Below are 25199 nucleotides of genomic sequence, written 5' to 3' on the forward strand. Positions count from 1 at the left end.
GTCAGAATGTGAGTAATGATTCTGTGCAGCAATGCCCTTTCTGGACCAAGGGTCTTGTGAGTTGGAACCGTGGCAACCAGTCCAGATAGATTTTCACATAATTGGTGCAGAGTAATCTGATATGTGACTCCAACTTGAGAATCTCATTTTTCTGACATATAAGCTACTGGTCCTTCATCAACATAACCTAGAGCAGTGTTTATTGTTTCTCTGCTCAGAGTCATGTAAACTCGCTTCACATAGGAATGGATTGCACTATCAATCAGCCGCATGTTTGCATAAAATTCTCGAACCAAGGCTGGGTATACAGGTTTCTGAATATTGAACAGGGGAGTCCACTTCATATTCTCAAAAAGAGTGATAAAGTTGATTCCTTTAGTAGCAAGAGAGTCCAGGTTCACTATGTGTGAAGCACACAAGTGACGTTTCTTCAACACCTCTTTATGAAACTCATAAGACGCACAAGAATTAAATCTTCCTGGATCAAAATGTGAATGATTTTTGTTGTATTTATTCTTGAAATCCAGGGATTCCAGATTCGGTGGTTCCCTTGTGTTACGTAGCGCGTAACCTTTGGTCTTCTGAGAGCTTCGAGCAGACGCATGAGGAGTTGCTTTCTTTGGAGGTGAATGAGGTATAGATGTGTGAGACTCCTCTTCTTCTTCTTCAATTGGATCTTTCACTTTTTCCAGCTTTCTTCTGGATGAAGTTTTCGTTGCTATCACCTTTCTTCTCATAGTGTCTGTTTGTTTAGAGGAGGGTGAGGGGGATGAAGAAGAAGTGGAGTGTATATGAATGTAGGGGTGTTCAAATCCAAACCGATCCAAATTAAACCGCTCATCTAATCCAATCCAAACCAAAAACCGATTAAAATCGCACTAATTCGGATTTGATTGGATTCTATTTTTACAAACCGCTGGATTGGATCGGATTTCGGATCTACTTTTCATAACCGATCCAATCCAATCCAAACTGCACAATGTGCTATAATATTATTATTTTATTATTATATTTATAATTATACTTATAACATGTTCAATTTGTTATACATTTTTCTATTATTCATATATTATTATTATTTAATAAATATTTTATGTTCAAAATGTTATTTATTTATTTATTTTAACTAACTTATAATTTTATTTCTATTATTATGTTATCGTTGGCTTTTTAAGATATTGTTAAGACTTGTTATGTCATTGTTGATTATTTAAAATTTGATGTTGAGACTTGTTATATGTAATTAATTTTTTATTTAAAAAATCACGAATCCAAACCGATCCAAACCGCTTGTAATCGGATCGGATCGGATTTCTAAAAAAAGTTCATCCAATCCAAACTGTACCACACATAAATTAAGCGTTCGGATCGAATGACTTTTTCCCTTAAAACCGAACCAAACCGCACCACGAACACCCCTATATGAATATGCGTGTGTGTTTGAGGGGTTGAGAATGGAGGATTTTTTGATGTGTGGGTTCGGCTACTTTTCCTTGGAGCAACCTTCTTTTTCATGTTATGAAAATGGAGATGGGAGAGGGAAGATGAAGAGAGGCCGAAGAGAGTGGTGAGAGGAGGGAGGTTATGGAAGCAATTAATGCTAAGTGGAGAGAGAATTGAGGGAGTTATTACTCATTAAGGGGCGTGGTTATTAACCAAGGAAAGATTTTAAAATTTAAACTGAAAGGTTAGCTCCTAGAATCAAGGGATGAGGGAAGGATAAAGATTCGATTTGACAACAACTCCTTCCTACAAGATTTGATATGACAACTTTCCAAAAGTATGATTAAAAAAATGAGGAACTCAAAAAACGGGTCAGAGTAAGGTCAAAAAGTTTGGTGGGGCCCAAGATAATTAATATCAGATCAGTCTCCCCATGAATCATGGCCCGTTCATCACGTCCTAAGATTTGTCTCCTGCATTCCTACGAGACAAAACCAAATAGAGTCAACAAATTTCACAAATTATCAACATAACTTAATTCTATCATTCCCAAACAGTTTCTCAAGGAACAGAATCTGTCTTCACACAAGGGCTTAGTGAAAATGTCTGCAAGTTGTTCTTCAGATTTTATAAATTGAATATCAATAGTACCCTTTTGCACATGTTCTCTAATAAAATGATATTTGATCTCAATGTGCTTGGTTCTTGAGTGCAAAACAAGATTTTTTGAGATGTTTATAGCACTCATGTTGTCACAAAACAATGGTATACTATTGATTTTTAATTTGTAATCCTCCAATTGAGTTTTCAACCAAATTAATTGTGAACAACATGCAGATGCAGAAATGTATTCAGCTTCGGCTGTGGATAGAGCTACTGTGGCTTGTTTCTTGCTTGACCACATGTTGAGTGAGCTTCCAAGGAAGCAACACATGCCGGATGTGCTCTTTCTATCCACTCGATATCCCGCATAATCTGCATCACAAAACCCCACTGCACAAAAATCATCAGATTTTGGATACCATAAGCCATAATCACTAGTTCCCTTAATGTATCTAATGATGCGTTTAACGGCCGAAAGATGGGATTCTTTTGGGAGAGATTGAAATCTTGAACATACACCCACACTTTGAACAATATCCGGTCTAGAGGAGGTAAGATACATAAGTGAACATATCATTCCTCTATACCTTGTTTTATCCACATCTTTGCCATTATCATCCTTTTCAAGTTTAGTGTTTGGATGCATTGGTGTTCCCATTGGTTTGAAATTTTCTAGGCCAAATTTCTTTATTAATTCTTTAGCATATTTTTCTTGGTGACTAAAAGTGCTACTAGGAGTTTGTTTAATTTGGAGGCCAAGAAAGAATGTTAGCTCTCCCATTAAACTCATTTCAAACTCACTAGTCATGAGTTTTCCAAACTCTTCACACAAGGATTCATTGGCCGATCCAAACACTATATCATCCACATAAACTTGAACTAAGAGAATATCATCATTAGATGCTTTAATAAATAAAGTAGTATCGGTGGTACCCTTTTGAAATTGATTTTCCAACAAGAAGGTACTAAGCCTTTCATACCAAGCTCTTGGAGCTTGCCTAAGGCCATAAAGAGCCTTTGAGAGTTTGAAAACATGGTTTGGAAATGCTTTATCTTCAAAACCGGGAGGTTGTGCCACAAACACTTCTCTATCAATAAAGCCATTAAGGAAAGCACATTTGACATCCATTTGGAACATTTTAAAATCCTTATGGGCAGCATAGGCAAGAAGCAACCTAATTGCTTCCATTCTTGTTACCGGAGCAAAAGACTCATCAAAATCTATGCCCTCTTCTTGATCGTAACATTGGGCCACTAATCTAGCCTTGTTACGAACAACCTTTCCATCATCACCTAATTTATTTTTGAAAACCCATTTAGTACCTGTTACCTTCTTACCATCCGGATGAGGTACTAGTGTCAAAACCTCATTCTTGTCAAATTGAGCGAGCTCTTCTTGCATGGCTTTGACCCAAGATGGATCTTCAAGAGCTTGCTTCACATTATTGGGCTCCATTTGTGATAAGAGAGCAAGATTGCTTAGTTCGGTTTGCCTTTTGGTTGATGATCTTGTTGTTACACCTTGAGAGGGATCACTAATGATAAAATCATGAGGATAACCCTCATGGACTTCCATTCTTTTAGCTTCCGGAGTGATGTTGAGCTTTGATGAGCTTCAGTGGGTTGTTCTGTTCCAGATTCTCTTACTGGCTCAGGAGACAAAACAGAAATGTCTCCTCCATTCTGATGAGACAAAATTGAACGGACATATTCTTCAATTGGGACTGATTTGGGTCTTTCTTCCTTGTTGACAACTTCTTCACAATCTGTATCATTATCTACCACCACACTGGGAATTGAATTAGAATCACAAAAAGATACGTGTATGGATTCCTCTATGGTCCTATGATCTTTGAGGTAAATTCTATATGCTTTGCTAGTGGTAGAGTATCCAACAAACATTCCTTCATAGGATTTTGGATCAAATTTACCAAGATTCTCTTTATTATTAAGTACAAAGCATTTACATCCAAAAATGTGGAAATACTTAAGATTTGGTGGGGTTCCTTTCCATAGCTCATAAGGTGTTCTCTTTAAACCCTTCCTAATAGTTGTCCTATTCAAAATATAACAAGCTGTATTTACAGCTTCAGCCTATAAAAATTTTGGAACATCATTTTCACAAAGCATAACCCTAGTCATCTCTTGAAGGCTTCTATTCTTTCTTTCAACTACCCCATTTTGTTGAGGGGTTCTAGGGCATGAAAAGTTATGTGAAATTCCAAAATCATCACAAAATTGTTCAAAGTCTTGATTTTCAAATTCTTTTCCATGATCACTTCTCAAGTGGACAATTTTCAAATCTTTTTCATTTTGAATTCTTTTACAAAGGGTTGAAAAAGCATGGAAAGCATCATTCTTATGAGTAAGGAAAAGTATCCAACCAAATCTAGAGTAATCATCTACCACTACTAATCTATAGTGTTTACCTCCTAAACTTTGAGTTCTTGTGGGACCAAAAAGATCAATGTGCAACATTTTTAATGGCCTCTTGGTAGAAATTCCATCTTTTGGTTTAAAAGAGGTCTTTACTTGTTTGCCTAATTGACAAGCATCACAAGTAATATCCTTATCAAATTTAATATTTGGAATTCCTCTTATCAAGTTTTTCTTAACAAGTTTAGAAATTTGGTACATGCTTGCATGACCCAATTTCTTATGCCATAGCCATTTTTCAGATTCAAGAGAGATAAAACATGTTACATTTTGATCTTTTAAATCTTCAAGAGTCAATCCATACACATTGTTACATCTCTTAGCTTTAAACAAAATATCCCCAGATTTTTCACAAATAACCAAGCATACCAATTTTCTAAAAACAACTTCATATCCAAGATCACATAATTGGCTTACACTTAGTAAATTGTGTTTCAACCCATCAACAAGAAGAACATCATTTATAGAAGATGAGAAGCTTTTACCAATTTTTCCAATGGCCACTATTTTTCCTTTACCATCATCATCGAAAGTGACAAACCCTCCATCATACTCATCAAGCATAATGAAGAAGGTTGCCTTTCTGGTCATATGCCTAGAGCATCCACTATCCATGTACCACATATTGTCCTTCCGTTTGGATGCTAGGCACACCTACAAAATGAGCTCAAGTGACCTTAGGTATCCAAATCTTCTTTGATCCTTTCACGTTAAACCATCTTCTATGTCCCAATCCATTGTAATCAAAAACAATTTTGCAAGCTTTGTTACCAATCATTCTTTCACCAAAGAAACATTGAATGGGAAAGTGACCATTTCAGTTGCATAGTCTACAAAATCTTGGAGTTGCTGTTTTGTTAAAGCTTGTTGGGTTTTGAAACCTTGTATCATTAGAAGATGAAGCCATGTTTTCAAAAGAAAAGTTTTCAACAGATTTGAAAGCTTTGTGAAAATCCAAGCCAGCTTTATCATAAAGAGGTTTTTTGACTAGCCAAGATCTGATTTAGATTTTCAGAACTTTGAGTGAACTTGGCTAAGTCTTCTTTAAGCTTTTTGACCTCTTTAAGCAACTCTTCATTTTCTTTAAAACAGTTTACATATGCCACCACAGAATGATTACTTTCACGGCTTTTAAGTTGAGCTTTTAACTACTTGTTTTCTTCAACAAGTTCAACAGCAGTTTCCGCCTCCCTTAATTTATCTTTGAGGAAACCATTTTCAGCTTTAGGAATGGTGATTTGTTGTTCAAGATATTGGTTATCAAGCAAGAAGCATATAATTTTTTCAGAAAGGTGGTCTATCATAAGATGAAGATCTTCAGTGTCAGGGTTATGAGAGACTACTTGTTCAACGTGATCTGCCATGAGACATGGTTGGGACTTGGTTTCTGATTCTTCATTATCTTCTGAGTCATTTTCCAAGTCCTCCCAAGAAGCCATCAGTCCTTTCTTCCTTTCCTTCTTTGGCTTCTTTTCCTTTTTCAACTTAGGACAATCAGATTTAAAATGGCCAGTCTTTTTGCAGTTGTAACAAATTACTTTGCTGAAATCTTTCTTTTGTTTCCTAGAACTGCCTCCTTTGCTTCTTTCCTTGAGTTTCACCATTTTTCTGAATTTTTTGGCAAACAAAACAAATTCATTTTCAGAAGAATAATCACTGGATTCATCATCCAGAGGGTTAGTAACAGATGTGAAAGCTATTCTTTTCTTTTTTGTATATTTTTTCAAATATGTATTTTCAAATGCAAGTAAGTTTCCTCTCAAATCATCATATGTCATGGAATCAAGACCACTACTCTCAGATATTATCAATGCTTTTGTTTCCCACTCTTTTGTGAGACATCTCAAGACTCTTCTCACAAGCACAGATTCAAGATACTTAATCCCCATAGCATCCAAGCCAACAATGATGATGTTGAATCTTTCAAACATTTCATCTATGGATTCTCCTTCCTTCATTGAGAAAATTTCATATTCTCTGTTCAGCATGTCTATCCTGGTCTTCTTTACTATGGTGGTTCCTTCATGAGTGACTTGAAGTTTGTCCCAGATTTCCTTTGCCGTTGTGCATCGTGATACCCGTCGGTACTCCTCGAAACTGATTGCACAGTTGAGCAAGTTGATAGCCTTGGCATTGAGCTCCACCTTCTTTCTGTCTTCTTCGGTCCAACTAGCTTCGGGTTTAAGGGAGACTACTCCTTCAGCACTTGTGGTGGTTGGATATTGAGGACCTTCCAGAATGATTTTCCATAGTCTGTAATCTACTGCTTGCACAAAAATCTTCATTCTCTCATTCCAATAGTGTAATTTTTCCATTGAAAAGAGGAGGTCTGTTGCTTGACTGTCCTTCTGTTAGATTGTAGGACACCAGATTTGAGCCACTGTTCTCTGCCATCTGGATCTTTTCTCCAAGATGCAAAGCTTGATCTCTTTGAGACCAAGCTCTGATACCAATTGATGGTTTATTAGTGGCTAAGAGAAGGGGGTTGAATCTTAGCCCCTTTTTCGCTTAATAACACTTGTTGGCCTTTTAGAACACTTCTGGAGACTTTTTGCTTTTTGTCTCGTACCTAGTCACGAGATTTTTTCTTTTTATCTCGTAACCAGGCAAGAGATATTTTTCAGTTTTATCTCCTATGCAGCAGAAACAGAAATGGAGTAGAAGAGAGAGAAAAAATCACACCACGAAGTATCCTGGTTCAGCTGCCAAGTGCAATGCAGCCTACATCCAGTCTCCATCACAACAGTGATGGAATTTCACTATAATCTTCATGATTACATACACCAATTCTCCCTAGGAACTACCCTTCCTATCCGGGACAAGTCCAGAATCTAAACCCCAATCCTGAACCTGACTTGGTCACTGCCAAGCTTTCAACTGCTAAGTGCTAACCCAACTTGCAAGGAGATTTTCACAGAATTATGAAACACAACACAGATGTAGAAAGGATCTCTAGGACATCTATGGCTTTTTCTTTTAATTTTGTATACTCTGCCTTTTTTCGCTCTATGACTTTTTCTTACAAACCTCACTGTTTGCCTTTTTCCATGAGACTCAAGACAGACAAAATTAAACAGAAAAATACAAAATGAAGAACATTGAAGGAGAAGAACTTCTGTTAGTTTAGATAGCTATGAGAACTTTGTGCCTTGCACTCTTACTCCTTGCTTCAAGTCCTGGCTGTTCACCTTTATTTATAGAAGGGGAAGCCTCCACGGTTGAAACTGTTGAACCAAGCTAAACTTCTTCTTCTTCAAACCAAAACCGGTTCGGCCAGAGAGAGAGAGAGAGAGGAGAGAAAACCGAATGTAAAACCCAACATGCAATTACATCTGTGTCTTTCCTTTGCACCAAGCTTCATTAATCCGGGCCTTCCATCTTGACTTGCACTCCAAGAAGGATTCCTAGCCCTTGATGAGTTCTTGATGATGACAGCTGCTCTAACTTCTGCCTCTTCCCCCACGTAGCTACAGTAGCTACCTCCTGTAGTGGTTGAGCAAAAGCAAAGACAAGCCATCCCTTCAAGGATCTTCTTCCTCTGACCGAAGTGGATCTTCACCATTTTTGGTATGGAGAGCTTGAGAACACTTCACCATATCTTACCCATTTTGGCAAAGATCTTAGCCACTCCATACTTCAGATTTTCTTTTTCTTGATGCCATCATCACAATGGCTTCTAGCTTGCTTCTAGCTTCATCTTCTTCACTCTGATATCTTGCAAAAGCTTCCATATTTCCTGTGAAGTGACCGAAAGTGAGGAGAGAGTAGAGAGAGAAATTGAAAGACTTTGAACTTAAGAAAGAGAATGAAATTAATTAAGTTTATTTTTTCCTTTGCTGAGTAGTGTGTATCATTAATGATAGCAATCAAATTAATTGCTATTTCTCTCTCATGATTCTAATGCAATTAAAGTGAGTTTGAATTAAATTTGAAATCCATCTTATGATGAGAGGAAGTGAGTGACCGAACTAAGCATGCAAAGCTTTCTTCCATCTCTCTCTTTCGTTTCGGACCAAGCTAGTTGGTTTTAAACCAAAATTGTTTTGGGCTAAAGATAATAATAAAAAATTTGGCCCATTATAGCAATAATTTCAGCCACTTATTATATATATAAATTTCATCAAGGCTGATTATTATCACATTGGCCTTATATAAAAAATACTGGCCCAACCAACACAACAATACTTCAGCCACTTAATATAACAATTTACTCAAGACTGATTGCATTTTATTAGCACACTTAGGCTTTGTTTTTGCTTTTATGCCCAATGTACATAACCTGCAAAACAACAAAATTATTAATCAGCAAATATAACTTTGAAGATTAAATTAACAATTTTATAATTAATTGTTTTAATAATGTTTGATCATCATCAAATTAATTTAGAGTTTTCCAAACTCATTAGGATGGAATACTATTGAATGCAAAGCTTTTTATAATATTTCTTCAATCTTTTATTAACATTTTTATATTCAATATGTAGGTTGCATTTCCTAATTTGGACACTCTCAAGTTGAGCTCACTCAGTTTGAACAAAATTTGGAAGGATAATCGACATTGTTTTTACAAATTGAGAAATTTGATTGTTGAGAATTGTGATGGTCTAAAGTATTTGTTCTCATCTGCCATGGTGGACAGTTTTTCCAGCCTCATAAAACTTGAAATAAGTGAATGCCATCTAATGGAAGAGATAATAGCTGTAGAAGAAGACAGTGAAAACAATATTGTCACACTAAAAGAGGTATGATAACTAAATAGTGACTATTGTTTTGAAAAAAAGAAATTAGGACCTTTGTTCAAATATTATGAATCGAATAGAAATATACATCATATATTTTTCGTTAATAGCTTTTTTCGGTGCTTATTCTTTATTAACATTTTAATGATAGAAGTTATGTATGGTTTTTAAATTTTTGAATCCAGGTTCGATTTTCCAAATTGCAGACAGTTATCTTGAAGAATATGAAGAGCTTGAAGAAAATATGGCACAAAGAATTTTCTAAAGTAAAGTCATTAGAAGTCAAAAATTGTGAAAAAATTAGAGCAATTTTTTCTTCTTCAATGCAAAAAGCATATAATGATCTAGAGACATTAATGGTTACTGACTGTGTTTTGGTAGAAGAGATATTTCAACTGAGTTCTGATGAAAATTATAGTACAGAACAAACACAGCTGAAAAAAATTACTCTAGAAAGATTGTGGAAGTTAAAACAAATATGGAGCAAGGATCCTGAAAGGGCTCTTAATTTTTGCAATCTAGAGGAAATAAATGTAGAGAACTGCATAAACTTGGAATTTGTATTTCCATGTTCAGTAGCCACAAGTTGCTCACATCTTAAAGAACTTACAATTAAATGGTGTCAATACATGAAGGAAATTATTGGATTCAAGGAAGAACCCATGTTCTCATCTATTTCCTTTGAGTTTAACCATTTAAATACGTTGGTGCTTTGGTACTTGCATAAGCTCAAGGGGTTCTATGCACGAAATTACACATTATCATGTCCATCTTTGAGAAATCTAGATATTACAGGATGTGTGAAGTTAAATTTGTACAGAACCCTTTCTACAAGTAGTCATCAAAAGCTTTCAGATGAAGAATATATTATTTCAATACAACAACATTTGGTAGCTGAACAGGTATGAATTGTTTACATTATTGCATATGCTAATTTGCATTAAAGTCCAATGCATATGAACACGATTTTCTACTTTTCATTCAGATTTTTTATTTAAAGATAAATCAAATTTTACATTTAAAAATTGGTACAGTTAAATCAAAGAAAATATTTTTTCAATTTCCAAAATAGCATTCTCAAGCATGAGTATTGGATTTCGTGTCAACTTTGAAACAAATCTTAGAAACAAAAGGCTTAATATAAGATTTTGGTCAATATAAAATTCTTATTTTAGTCCTAATAAAAATATTATTTTTTTATAGAAATATAAAAATCATTGTTCTTTTCCTTGTGGTGAAGAGACTTCTTAGATGATCATATAGCAAATTATATATTGTGACAATGTTATTGTATTAAATTAGATAACTTTTAAATTTGATTGAAATAAAATAAAAAATTGAACATTTTACAGGTATCCAAAATTTATTTAAGCTTGAAAGAAATTTGATTGAATGAAAAAGTTGAGAGAAAAATATTAGAAATTAAACCTTTTTATATATGCAATTAATTATTTGAATAATAAGACTAGTGATTGCTGATTTCTAATGATTTTTAAATACCATTAGTGAGTTTGGATTGAATTTTGATTAAACGTTATATTTGCTTTCTTTATTCTTTTCTTAGGCTATTGCGAATTAAAAATTTATTGGAAATAGTATCTTACTGTAAATTGCGTTTTGTATATGTTGAAGGTAATGCCTAATTTAGAGCACTTGAGAATAGATGAAAAGGATGCTGCCAACATATTGCAAACCCAAAATATAGGTTCCTTCTTCAACAAAATATCATTTCTTGCTCTATCCCGTTACAAGACCGAAGGTTCTGCTTTTCCTGATCAGGTTCTGCAGAATATATGCAGTTTGAAATTGCTAAATGTTGAGTGGAGTTCCTTTAAGAAGATATTTCAAGATAAAAGGCTTACAAATGAAAAAAATTGTACAAAGCTCCAAAGCTTGAGATTACATCAATTAGCAAATCTTCAACAGATATGCGAAGAAGGACTGCAAATTGACCCAGTTCTCGAGCTTCTTGAATATTTACATGTTGATGGATGTTTAAGTTTGATAAACATTGTTCCTTCCTCTGTTACCTTTCGCCATTTGACCTATCTTGAGGTAGCGAATTGCAATAGCATAATAAACTTACTTTCTCCTCATACAGCAAGAAGTCTGGCCAAGCTCACCGTAATGAAGGTAAAACAATGTGATTCACTTGAGGAAATATTGTCCAAAGAGGGAGAGGAGATAACAAATGACATTGCATTTTTCTCCTTGGAAACTTTGGAGTTGGATTCTTTACCAAGACTCGGTAGGTTTTGCTCACAAAAGTGCTTCCTAAGGTTCCCATTGTTGAGGAAAGTAGTGGTCAGAGAATGTGCTCGCATGAAGTACTTTTCTGAAGGAGACAGGGTGAGCACACCAAAGCTTCGAAAAGTGCTAACAGCAGAGAATAGTAAACAATTTTATTGGAAGGGAGACTTGAATGGAACCATAAAAAACATGTTTGAAGATAAGGTATGATTTATTTTATTGATGAGATTTGCTTTGGTTTTTCTAAATTGGATGCAAGATGACTAACTTTGGAGTATAATACTTAGGACTTTAAAAAACAAAAGAAACTTCATTACTATCTATTATATTAGTTATCTCTTTTTTTTTTTTTTTTTGCCAAAATGAAAGAAAAATGAAAACAATCAAGTAAGGGGCATAAATCCTTGTTGTAAATCATATTAATATGTCATGAAAACATTATGTTAACATTGATTTATAAAGGCCACCTTCTTTATTTCTCTTTCACATGAATATTAAAAATTTATATTTTTATGATTAAGGGAATTTGTTGCTTACATTTTTACATGAGTATATTGAAATCGCATAGATAAGAATTAATGGTCATTGTTTTCACTACCTTCTCATTTTCATCATTTTCAATAATCTAAACAAAAGGTCAAAATAAAATTTGATTAAAATAATGTCTGCTATTCTGAAAGTACATAACAGTTTAACCATTTTGAATTTGCATTCTTCTTGTGGCATGTTGTGAGTTTTCTTCGTATATTCTAGTTAGTATTCATTTTCAAAAACATAGCTTAATAGTAAAAAAAGATATAATAATATTAAATATCATTAACGTTTAGTTACGCGGTTATAAATTTACAAACTTTATTGAACGCAGGTGTGTTTTTGTAGTTTCGAGAATTTGAATCTATCAAAATATCCTGAGCTAAAAGAGTTATGGTATGACCGACTTCAGAACAATATATTTAGCAAATTGAAGAAGCTATTAGTTCACAAGTGTGACTTTTTATCTGATGTGTTATTTTCTCCAAATATAATTGGCCTGCTTGTGAATTTGGAAGAGTTAGATGTAAAAGACTGTAATTCTCTAGTAGCTGTGTTTCATATCTCAACATTTTCTGAAGAAATTGAAACAAGGAAATGTTCTTTTTTGAGAAAGTTGACTCTTTGTAGTCTTCCAAATTTGAAGCATATTTGGAAGGAAGATCCTAACACAACTATGAGCTTTCAGAATCTATGTGAAGTCTCTGTTGTAGATTGTCTATGTTTGAAAAGTCTCTTTCCATACTCTGTAGCTACAAATATGGCCCGACTTGAAGATCTTGAAGTATCAAATTGTGGGATTGTGGAAGTAGTTGATAATCAAAGATGGCCAAGAGAGATGATTAAATTTGTGTTTCCTCATTTAAGGAAACTATGGCTAATAAATCTGCTTAATCTGAGGACATTCATTTCTGGAATCTATTCTCTTCAATGTAAATCTTTGAAAGATTTATGTGTGTTCAACTGTCCAAGACTGAAGTTATTTCAAGATACATGTCTCAGTTGTCAAGAAAGAGCTATGAATGACAAAATTTCTATTCCAATACATCAACCTCTTCTTAAGGTTGAAGAGGTATGGACAATATTATATTTCATCTGAGTTACTTTCTTAATATTTTTTCACATGTTGAAAACTTTTTCTTTACATGAACATTAATTTTGAAAAAAAAAATCTTTGTGAAACATTTAATTTATACCATTGCATCAATATTTTTCTTTATGACATTATAGATCTTATTTATCGAACAATATTATTTTCAAATTGGATGATTGGGATATTTTTTATTTTATTTTATCTTGCACACACTATACATACCAGATAGCTTTTGTTAATAAATCTATGAAGATAAAATATATTATTAATAATTTAATTTCTTAATGTGGTTATTAGGGGATGAGAGTCTTACATTAACCGAATAATACTTGTGCGCAAAAATATATAAATATATTATTACGTATGGTAGAAACAATAAAAAATAATTAAAATACTAATTATTCATAGTAATATAAAAGTTTGGTAACATAAAAGAAAAAGAAGGTAGTTGAATTCAAAATCTAGTAATTATTTTTTATATTTTTTATTTGAGCATGTATTGTTTCATATTTTGATTAATCACTAAACATTCAAGATCAAAATAATACTTTATCTTAAAATTATTTTTTTATTTCATTATTTCAGTAAATTAGTAAAATAGAGAAAAACTATATATCTTAAATCTTGATATAATCATTAAAATTTTTGTATCTAGAATTTTATTCTCTTAATGCAATATTGTAAACTTAAAATATAGCTACTAAAGTATATAGGCATATGTAAACTTAAAAAAATCAATATATATAATATAAGTATTAGTGAGGGTAAAGTCAAGATTAGCTTATTTTTGTTTATATAAGAAGAAAGTGCTGTATGCTTATAGAAATAAAAGATGTCGAGTACATTTACTCTCACTTGTTCATTGTTGTTATTTTTTGTTAAACTTTCTTGTTTGGTGAGAACTGAGAAGTTGATTTTTTAGGTTGCTAAATGTCGATTAGTAGAAAAAGAATTGTTATGTACCAGTTTAACGTTTTTTTAATGAAAAATATATAGGAACATTTAATTAACTATAGGTAATAAGTAATAATTGGATTCATATTTTGAACATGAACATATTATTTAATTATTTTGCCTTTATAATATTAATTTGGGTGGTTAAATCCTTTTCATTAATCACGTGTGGGTTTATATTTATAGGTTTCCAGGATAATAATCGAAATGGTTGTAATTTAATTAAATAGAAGACAGAGTGATTTGACGAAAGTAGTACAATATGTATAAATACTGAGAGGTTATATATATATATATATATTTTTTTTTTTAAAAATTCTTATTACTCCCTCCATATCTGATTATAGCTATTTATTTATCTTGTGTTTTTATTATATATTTTCTTTCTTTAATTATATTTTGGTAATCAATTAACTTGAAAGAAAAATCACTCGTTTTTCGTGGTGTATATAAAAAGGATTTTGTTAGGTAAACAATGACTTTTGTGAACAATATGAATAATGAGTTCTACAATTGATCCAATAAAATAAAAAAACACTCCATTCCAAATTATTTCTTAAACCTTAACATTAGGATAACTATATGCACACCTAGTGAATTGAACATCTAGCATGAGTAAATTGAATCAAAAGAAATAACCATCTAATTAAAAATAATAAACATAATCATCTGTATACCTATTGAATTGAACATCTATTATTCATATTGTCTAGTATTTTCTTTATCTACTTATACTTTTTCATATAAAAATATCTCTAAGATAATCATATTTGGTTTGTTTTATTCAACAGGTACTTCCGAACTTGAAAGTGTTGGGAGTAAACAATAATAACGTTGAGGTTATATTGCAAAGCATGTATTCACAAGACCAATACGACAAACTTGAACATCTTAGTGTGTCTTTATCTGAAAGTGAAGTCACCACATTTCCATATTGGTTTTTGGAAAATGCGCAGAATTTGGAATCACTAAATGTTGGATGGAGTTCTTTTGTAGAGATATTTCATGATCAAAGCATTGCTATTGAGGAGGGACAAGTCACAATTAGCACACGACTAAAGGACCTTAAACTAGCTCAGCTACATGACCTTCGTCATATATGTAAAGAAGGATTTCAAATTGACCCTGCTCTCCAACATCTTGAACAGTTAGCTGTCGGCCATTGTTCTAGTTTGGTAAACTTGGTGCCTTCCTCTGTTACCTTTGCTTACTTGAAGCATTTGGAGGTAGCAAACTGCGATGGAATGATCAATCTGATAACATGCTCAACAGCAAAGAGTCTTGTCAACCTCGCAACAATGAAAATTGAATCATGCAATTTACTACAAGATATCATGAATGCAAATGAAAATGAGAAAGACAAAGAAATTGCATTCTCCAGCTTGGAGACACTTGAACTTGTGTCTTTACCAAGGTTGCGTAGCTTTTGCTCATGCAAATGCTCCCTTCTCTTCCCACTGTTGGAGAATGTATTGGTGAAAGAATGTCCTCGAATGGAAATTTTCTCTACAGGAGACACAAGCACACCTGATCTTCAGCAAGTTCAAATAGAAGAAAACAATAAACAAAATTTTTGGGAAGGAGACTTGAATGGAACAATAAACAAGTTGTTTGACGATAAGGTTTGTCTTAATTTTGGTTTAGTTTAAATTTCTACTATATCTATCATTAACTATTAGTTAAGGAGAAATTATAGCAACAAAATCCACACACATGCATTCTTAAATGTTATTGGACCATACTTTTTCTTGTTATTATGTTTTTTCCCATTTTTATGTCCATTGATATTTAATTTTTATTGAACAGGTATCATTTTGTAGATTCAGACATTTGACCTTGTCTGATTATCCAGAGTTGAGAGACTTTTGGTATGACAAAGAATACCATAATTTATTTGGCAATTTAAAATCTCTGGTGGTGCAAAAATGTGAGTTTTTGTCAGATGTTCTTTTTACGTCAAACACATTGCAAGTTCTACATGAATTAGAAGAACTGGAAGTACGGAATTGTGATTCATTAGTAACACTGTTTGATGTGAAAGAAATGAAGTCTAATGGAGCAATGGTTAAACAAGCTAGCAAATTGAAAAAATTAAGCTTGTCTAGCTTACTAAAGTTAAGGCACATATGGAATGCAGCCCCTTGCGAAATTGTTAGTTTTGAAAACTTGTGCACAGTGGATGTTGTTGAGTGCAAAAGTCTGTTGTATCTATTTCCACCCTCAATATGCCTTGATCTCCCATATATTGAAAAGTTGAACATAGTGTCTTGTGGAGTTGAAAATATTGTTTCAATGGAGAAAGAATCAACTGAAATCACCTTTAGCTTTCCTCACTTGAGTTTCTTGGGATTTTTTCGACTGGAAAAACTCAAGAGTTTCTATTTGGGAAGATTTACTTTAGAGTGCCCTTCATTAAAGACATTAAATGTATATCACTGTGAGGCACTACAAATGTTTACCTTCAACCATTCAAGTCTTCAACAGCATCATCAGATAGAAGAAATTAATGATTCGCCGCCTATTCCTCAAGCACTCTTTTCTATTGAAAAGGTAATCACTAGTCTTGGTTACATTATTGTTGCTATGTTTATTATGACTTTGTGTTTATCTTCATATGCATTGATCAAAATAAATTAGGCCTATAAAATAAACAAAATAAAACAAACTAGGACCAATTTTTTTCACTCTATTTTTGACATTAAATGAGAATTTTTTTTTTTTTTTTTTTTGGCTTTGGGTGCTTGGTATTTCAGCTAAGCGGCAACTCATTGGAACAATTGGCACTAAATGGCAAGGATGCAATGATGATGATCAATGGCCATATGAAAGAAGCTAAATTTTCGAAAGTAGAACTTCTTCGCATGCAGTGCCTTTATGACACACAACTTATTTGTTGGAATGATTTGCTTGAAATATTTCCCAATGTAGTGACTCTTCATGTAAGACAAAGTTCTGTGCAAACATTGTTTCCTGTTGAAGAAAGTGCTCATTGCAGTACAAGGATTGCTCAACAAGTGAGGACATTGGAGCTTTTTGAAATGGAGCATCTCAAACATATTTGGCCCGAAGAATCTCTCTCTGATCAACTTGCCCCTCAAAATCTTGAGAGTTTAAGAGTTGCCGCTTGTCCTAATATGGTAAGCGTGGTGTCATCTTCAGTGTCATTCCAAAGTTTGAAAGAGTTGTATGTTGAAAACTGCAAAGGGATGACTCATTTGATAACATACTCCATTGCTAAAAGTTTAATGCAACTAGAAAAGTTGATAGTAAGAAATTGTGAGATGATAAAGGATGTTGTGAATGTTGATGAAGAAGAAGCAGAGGAAGATATCATATTTGAGAACTTGGAATACTTAGAACTCTCTACTCTAATTAGTTTGAGAAGCTTTTGCTATGCGAAACATGCACTCATATTCCCATCTTTGATATGGTTCATTGTCAAAGCATGTCCTCAAATGGAGGTTTTCTCACCAGGATCCATTATAGCACCATCTCTGAGGAGAGTTGAAGTGGAAAATAAAAGAAAGCGATGGAAAGGTGATCTTAATACTACTATTGAACAATTATTCAAAGAAAATCAGGTATGCAATAAATTTTGAAACTATACCATTAAATTTATTTATATTCTCCCTTAAAGTTAACAGCCTTGTTGTTGCAAGTGTGTGATATGTAGTTAAAGGATTATAAAGTCTGCCAATTATATACCCTTTAATTTTTAGAGGAATGTTAGAAGACTTTTAAAATTTATTATTTTTTACTTTTAGTTAGTCATTAGTATTTAAAAGTATGGGATATAAAATATGTTGTTCGATTACTAAATTAAAAGAATTGAATTGATAATTAATTGATGACCAAACTAAATAAATTATGATGACTCCTTAGTATTTTTCTATTTTTTATTTATTCTTTTTGCATTACTCTTAAGTGGTAAGTACTAAGTAGGGAGAAGGCTACTAATCATGGTGATGACTAATATATAGAGCATAGTCTTGATTACAAAATTCATTAACTGTGAACCGCATATATAATATTATTGGAAATTTGTAAAATTCTCATTCTTTTTATATATAATTTACATATGTAAGACAATGAACCTAGCTAGTTTTTAATTTTCCTTTCCATATATATATCTTCTAACTTTCACCTATTTAGTACGTCTATATATGATTTAGATCAAAATGGAAAACTGATGAAATCACATACTAAGAATAGATATTTTGATTTTATTATTTTTGGTGATCAGGAAGTCTCACATTCTAATGAGAATTAAGGTCACCTGCAAAGTCAAGTCCTCTATTTTCATGCAATATCTGTGTACAAGTAAGTCTTCTTTTCAATTACAACTTGAAGATTCTAATTGGAAGTAATTCTCAATTCATTAGCAAAGTATTTTCAATATATAGAATTTGGTTTCCAGTTATTTAGTTATTTTATAACAGAAATTTTTTTTCTCGTCCTTTAATTTTATAGATTAAATAGTCATTTCTTATTATAAAAAAATTGATCGCAGACAAAATTAATAACAAAAAAATTAAATTAATATTATATTTGTAAAAGATTAGTAATATACTAATAAGTAATATCCAATCATTAAATTTAAAATTGACTCCATCAAAAATGTTATAAAACTTCCAAAAAATACCCTTTTTATTACCAACTCCATCTCCACTACTCTTCAACCACAACAAAAACCGAAATCAGAACTAAAATCCACTTTAATAATCCAGTTTCCCACTCTCACTCTCACTTTTATAGATCTGCTGCACTCATTTGAATCAAGTCAAGCATATAGTCGTCACAAAGCAACTCACCACTTAGCCAAACTAAAGCATGTAATTTTCCATATTTTTCTCTCTATCAAAAAGCAAATATTTAGCTTGATATTCATAGATTTTGTCAAAAAATAAAAAATAAAATTTTAGGTAATGAAAAGAATATTTTAGAAATTTTATGAAATCAATTTTAAATTAAATTTAATGATTAAATATTTTTGTTACAGTATAATAATGTCAATTTAATCTTTTCGTTAATTTTGTTAGTAATCAAATTTTTAATGTTCAGAGCAATGGCTATTTATTCAATTTTATAAGTAAAATTGAAAGGAACTATATTTACACATTACACCAACGTCAAATATATTTTGTATACTAAATTAGTAAATTTAATTTAGCTTATTAAAACAATGTATTATTTTACGTACCATAAAGTAATTTTACTTATTAAGTATTAAGTCCGATCCATACACATATTATGCATTATACTACTGGTGCTTTGTTAATTTATAAATATATATGAGTAATCTAGTCAAAGTTATTGTAAAAAAAAAATAGTATGATATTTTCGATGTGGTCATTAAATTTTTAAGAATTATTCAAATGTTTTTTATGGTCAAATAGTGTTAAAAAAATTTATTAATATTTGGTAATTACTGAAGGAAAAAAATTGTCAATAAAAGTATTATCAAAAGAAATTTCATTTATGATTTGTAGCTAATTAGCTATAAATAATACTTTTGAACTTTTTTATCTTGCAATGATTAAATCAAGTTTACCGACTAATAAAATGTTAAAACACTTTTTTTAGATACTTACTGGCCATCAAGAAAACTAGAAAAGTCAAATAAATTAATATAGTGTTTACCTACTAATAATATATGAAAATACAAAATTTATTGTTTAGTATTGTTATATTTTAAATTTTAATTCGGACAATTCACCTAAATAAATTGTTTCATCTTTAAAATTACGTAAATGCATTGTTTTCAAAACGAAGACGTAAATGCATTGTTTTACATATCTATGGAAACCGCTACTGGCAGTAGCAGTTTACACAAACACAAAATCCACTGCTGCCAGCCGCGGATTACGTTGAGTTGTGGCAGCATGGAAACCGCTGTTGCCTGCAGCGGTTTCTGCATGATTATGGTTGGTCATAAACCGCTACTACCAATAGCGGTTTATGTGCATTGGGACACGTGTGTAAACCGCTAGAGGCAGCAGCGATTTACGTTGAGTATGAAAACAAATAGTAAAACTAATCTTTATCTAAACAAATAATTACAAAACAAATAATTAATGGTATATACTATTTAAATAATACCATAAATAAAAAAATTTAATTTATCATTTCACAATATAATTTAAAAAATATAAATATGTATGTAATAAATTTTTTATTTGTATTTATTATTAAAAGTGAGACTAAATTACAAATAAAAAAATACAATACTCAAAGTATTAAATTATATAAATCAAGACTAATTTTTTTTATTCTCATCTCTTTTAAAATTTATAAATAATAAAATAATTTATTTTTAGCCAAAAATTCACTAAAAAATAGTGAATTTTTTTATTTGATTTGCTATTTTTAGTGAATTTTTTATTAAAAATAAATTATTTTATCATTCATGAGTTTTAGAAGGAATGAAAATAAAAAAAATTAGTCTTAGTTTATATATTTTAGTACTCTTTGAATACTCACTCTTTGATTTGCTATTTAGTCTCATTTTAATAATAAATACAAATAAAAAATTATTACATGCATATTTATATTTTTTATTTTATTCATCAAAATTATGATGCTATCACTATTATTTATCCAATCAATCAACTATAAAATACAAATAGTTTTTATTTTTTGGCATAAGACAACAAAGTTACATAAATAAAAAAAAATCATTTAGCTAGAACCTCAAATGCAAATCAGCAGCAAAGAACACAACCCATGTTCTAAACTCTCCGAATCTCCTTTGTATGGTTGATATAAATAAAAGAGAATGAAGTGATTTTTAAAGAAAAAAATATATGATTTAGTGAACTTTTGACTAAAAATAAATTATTTTATTATTTATAAATTTTAAAAGAGACGAGAATAAAAAAAATTAGTCTTGATTTATATAATTTAATACTTTAAGTATTGTATTTTTTTTATTTGTAATTTGGTTTCACTTTTAATAATAAATACAAAAAAAAATTTTATTACATGCATATTTATATTTTTTAAATTATATTGTGAAATGAGAAATTAAATTTTTTTATTTATGATATTATTTTAAATAGTATATACCATTAATTATTTGTTTTGTAATTATTTTTTTAGATAAAGATTAGTTTTACTATTTGTTTTCATACTCAACGTAAACCGCTGCTGCCTTTAGCAGTTTACACACGTGTCCCAATGCACATAAACCGCTACTACCAGTAGCGGTTTATGACCAACCATAATCATGCAGAAACCGCGACAGGCAACCGCAGTTTCCATGCTACCATAATCTGCGGCTGACAGCAGCGAATTTTAAAACAATGCATTTGTGTCTCGTTTTGAAAACAATGCATTTGTGTAATTTTAAAAGTGAAATAATTTATTTAGGTGAATTGTCCTTTTAATTCATTACTTCTGGCGTATAATTTATGGCATTCATTTTGGAAAATAATGAGGTGAATTTTTTATTTATCAATTATAAGAAACTATTTTGTTTGTGTATTTACTATTTAGATGATTTGAGACTTCTAGTATAATAATATTATTAAACAAAGCTGCCCAACACAAAAGATTTTTTCTCTTTTAGAAAGTTCAGTTATGTTCTTGACTCAAAATGGAAAGATTACAAAAAGACATGGTACAAAGTCGTTTGCATGAGAGTGAATTATCAACCTATTTTTGAACATTTTTTAGAATGATAATGCGATTTTTTAAAATAAAAACGATTCATTTCGATTTCTATCCTCTACTTTTGTGATATAATATAGTTTTTGTGGATATTTTTTCGTTAATTCTAAACGAAAAATATTGATGTGTCAAGTTTAGAAATAGATAAAAGTCTAATTGTCTCTAAATTCAAATTAGTTAGAGATTTATTTATTTTTATTCTTTAAACAATATATTTTTTAAATTATTTTTATTCATTATATTAATATATTTTTTTAATAAATTATATTTTACAATAAATGATATTTTTAAAAATTTAAATAATTTATTAATTAGTTTGTACTTATTATACCATATATTCAATAATTTATTGAAAAAAATATTAATATAATGAATAAAAAAATAATTTAAAAAGGATATTATTTAAAGAATAAGAATAAATAAATTTTTAACCAATTTAAATTTAAAAATAATTAAATTTTTATTTATCTCTAAATTTGACATATCAGTATTTTTTGTTTAAAATTGATGAAAAAATACCTATAAAAATTATATTGTATCACGAATATATATATATTTTTTTGATGACATATTGTATCACGAATATAAAAGACAAAAATTAAAATAAATCATCACTCTAAAAAACGTTCAAAGATAGGGTTGGTAATTCACTCATTACATTACTCTCCTTTGTTGTGGTGCTATCATATTGTACATCCATATTTTGCTCTGCTACATCCTCAGTTCCTCATTACTAATCTCATTATTATGTGACTACTAATGCTCTCACATCATCATTTTATCCACGTGTTACTCTTTGTATTCGTTTGATGTTCCGATCAAATCCACTGTTTGGATTAAAATTTATAAATGAAATTTTTATCAAATTGATTATTTAAATTTAATTTTAATAAAAAGTAATTTAGTATTAACATAATTTTTATTTAGTAATTTTTATATAAAAATAAATTATAATAAAATAAATATTATTTGAATTATATTATTTAAAATTACGTTTACATAAAAATTATTAAAAGGGGGCATGGATTTATATTACTCAAAACTATTTTTTAAACATTTTTTGTTATAATTTAAAAAAATTAAATTTATATGTGAAAATTTAATATTTTTTAATACTCTTTCTAAAGTTTTTTTTATTTAATTTAGTTTTTTTAATAGAATTAATAATTTATATTATAAAATAATTAACAATAATAAACAAATTACATCCTAATTCAACATTCAACAATAAAATACAAAGCCAAATAAAAAGTAACAAAGAAAATTTTTATAAAAGAAATTTGTATTAATAAAATTAGTTAAAAGTTTTATATGAACAATGAATACTAAAAATTTCATAAAAAAGACAACAATATGTATTGGAGAGTATTAAAGAAAAAAAATTCAAAAAAAAAAAAAATTAACAACACACATAATATGAATAAAAAATATATATAAAAAATTGATAAGAAATAAAAATTTAGCATAAAGAACTAAAAATAATATCATAAAAAAATTAAAATATTTACTTGTAAAGCAAACTCATAAAAAAAAATCAAATATGAGAATTTTGATGATTAATTTGTTGTGTCTCTTCTTACATATGAGAATAAAAGTTAAAGTTGGCAGAAAAATAAATTTCTTCAATCACTTTTTCAATTGTAACTATTTAATGCAAAATTTATAATTTATTGCTTCACGTAATTGGAACTTGAAACATAGAATCACATTTGTGATTAAAAAAATAGTCCCAAAAAAAAATAGTCAAACAAAAAGTACTGAATCAGAGGCTTTTTTTTTCTCAAAAGTAATAGGTTATATTTCATTAATTATTGAAAAATGAAATATAAAGATGTCTAAAAATAGGACAGCATAATAAAATGTGGGAATTTTCTAAAACACCACACTGAAAATATTCATCCAACGGTGCATGGTCGAAAAACGAAGAAAAATCTTAAAGAAGAAAGAATGATAAATCAAATTGAATGAAACTAAGAGTTTGCCTCATAGAGATGACGACCTAAACTGGGAGTTCTTTGGATTTCGCGGAACAACTTGACAGAGCTTGCTAGAATGACAGACGACATTGAAGTAGAACCTTAAAAAATTAATTGGTTGCGAGCTTTCCAGCAGTTCCAGCAAACGATGGCAAGCAATTGGGGATTACGGTCAGCATTCTTCAACGGGTTAAGCATTTCTGTTGATGCAGTCCACCATGTCCAAAAGTCGTTAGGACTATGAGGGGGAAGACAGTCACGAAGATAACTCTGAGACCATACATCTTTAATTCTAGAGCAGTCGATCAAACAATGAGTGACTGTTTCTGTTGCTTCATGACAGCAGGGGCATATTGGTGATATAGATGGGATGCAGTGATGAATCTGAGCAAGCACCAGAAGCCAGCCATAGAGAGCTTTCCAGATAAATAGCTTAATTTTGTGAGGTAAGTTCAACTTCCATAGATCAATCCACAGCTTTTTCTGCTGCATATAATTAGGGCAAAGCTCCAGAGGCAGATGGTAAAATAAATAGCCAATTCGGTAATCTGAAGTTGTATCATATTACTTGGATTTGTTCAAATCCCATTGCAATTTGTTCCTACTCTGCTGAATTTTAACTGAAAAAATCCTGTTTGCAACGTCTTGGGGAAATAACTCTTGAATGAGATTCTGATTCCAATTCCTATCTTCAGTAATTAGATCTTTAACTCTTGGAACCAACTTAGAAATAGCCTGTCTGTTTGGCATGTTAGAAATCATTAAAGGGTACGGAGGAGGCAGCCAAAGATCTTCAAATGTTCGGATATTCTCTCTAGTACCCACAGCCCAATTAAGACCTTTTTTAACAATCTTTCGGCCTTCCAATATGCTCTTCCATCCCCAAGAAGGTAAGACTCCGATTTCTACTGTTATAGCATTACCATTGCTAAAGTATTTACCTCTTAGGATTTTGGATAATAGGGAAGAAGGTTGTGTTACGAGTCGCTAAAACTGTTTAATTACCTAAAAGCGCTAGATTTTGGATTCTGAGATCTTTAAATCCAAGGCCTCCTTCTCTTCGTGGGCGAGTCATAGTGTCCCAGCTAATCCAAGTCATCCGTCTTTCAGAACCTTTTTGTCCCCACTAGAACTGAGAAAGTATAGAGTGAATTTCCGAAATTAAACCATCAGGCAACTTGAAGCAAGACAGTGTATAAATAGGAATAGTTTCTCCCACTGCCTTAATCCATACCTGTCTACCACCTGACGATAGAAGATTGCGCTTCCACCCTTGGATTATTTTCCGAACCTTCTCTTTGATCATACTAAAAGAAGCCTTTTTCGATTTAGAGATTGTAGAAGGCAAACCAATGTATCTATCCTGAGCCCCAATATGATAAATATTCATAGAGTTAGCCAGTAGTGTACGAGTAGTGGAGGGAGTGTTGTGGCTTAAGAATACAGCAAATTTATTAAGATTTACCCTCTGGCCACTGATGCTTTCATAAGAATTCAATAAATGCA

At 31.0% G+C, this 25199-nt stretch overlaps 1 protein-coding gene across 5 annotated transcripts in view; it reads left to right on the forward strand.

Moving 5' to 3' along the window:
* The window catches only part of LOC107605903 (uncharacterized), a 54502-nt gene that overhangs the window by 25963 nt on the left and 3340 nt on the right, over positions 1 to 25199 (forward strand). For 3 of the 5 annotated variants that reach the window (XM_088493859.1, XM_088493858.1, XM_088493860.1), the window contains 8 exons: positions 8967 to 9224; positions 9407 to 10123; positions 10854 to 11675; positions 12337 to 13074; positions 14841 to 15671; positions 15856 to 16599; positions 16803 to 17630; positions 18293 to 18369. In XM_088493859.1, the coding sequence (XP_088349985.1) occupies positions 8967 to 9224; positions 9407 to 10123; positions 10854 to 11675; positions 12337 to 13074; positions 14841 to 15671; positions 15856 to 16599; positions 16803 to 17630; positions 18293 to 18319 (4965 nt within the window). In that variant the 3' untranslated portion in view covers positions 18320 to 18369. Of the gene's footprint in view, positions 1 to 8966; positions 9225 to 9406; positions 10124 to 10853; positions 11676 to 12336; positions 13075 to 14840; positions 15672 to 15855; positions 16600 to 16802; positions 17631 to 18292; positions 18370 to 25199 lie in introns of those variants that run through there. The other 2 variants (XM_088493861.1, XM_088493862.1) reach the window with 2 other exon arrangements.

The sequence above is a fragment of the Arachis ipaensis genome, chromosome B7 (assembly GCF_059453495.1).
Source record: "Arachis ipaensis isolate K30076 ecotype BB chromosome B7, ASM5945349v1, whole genome shotgun sequence".
Lineage (NCBI taxonomy): Eukaryota > Viridiplantae > Streptophyta > Magnoliopsida > Fabales > Fabaceae > Arachis > Arachis ipaensis.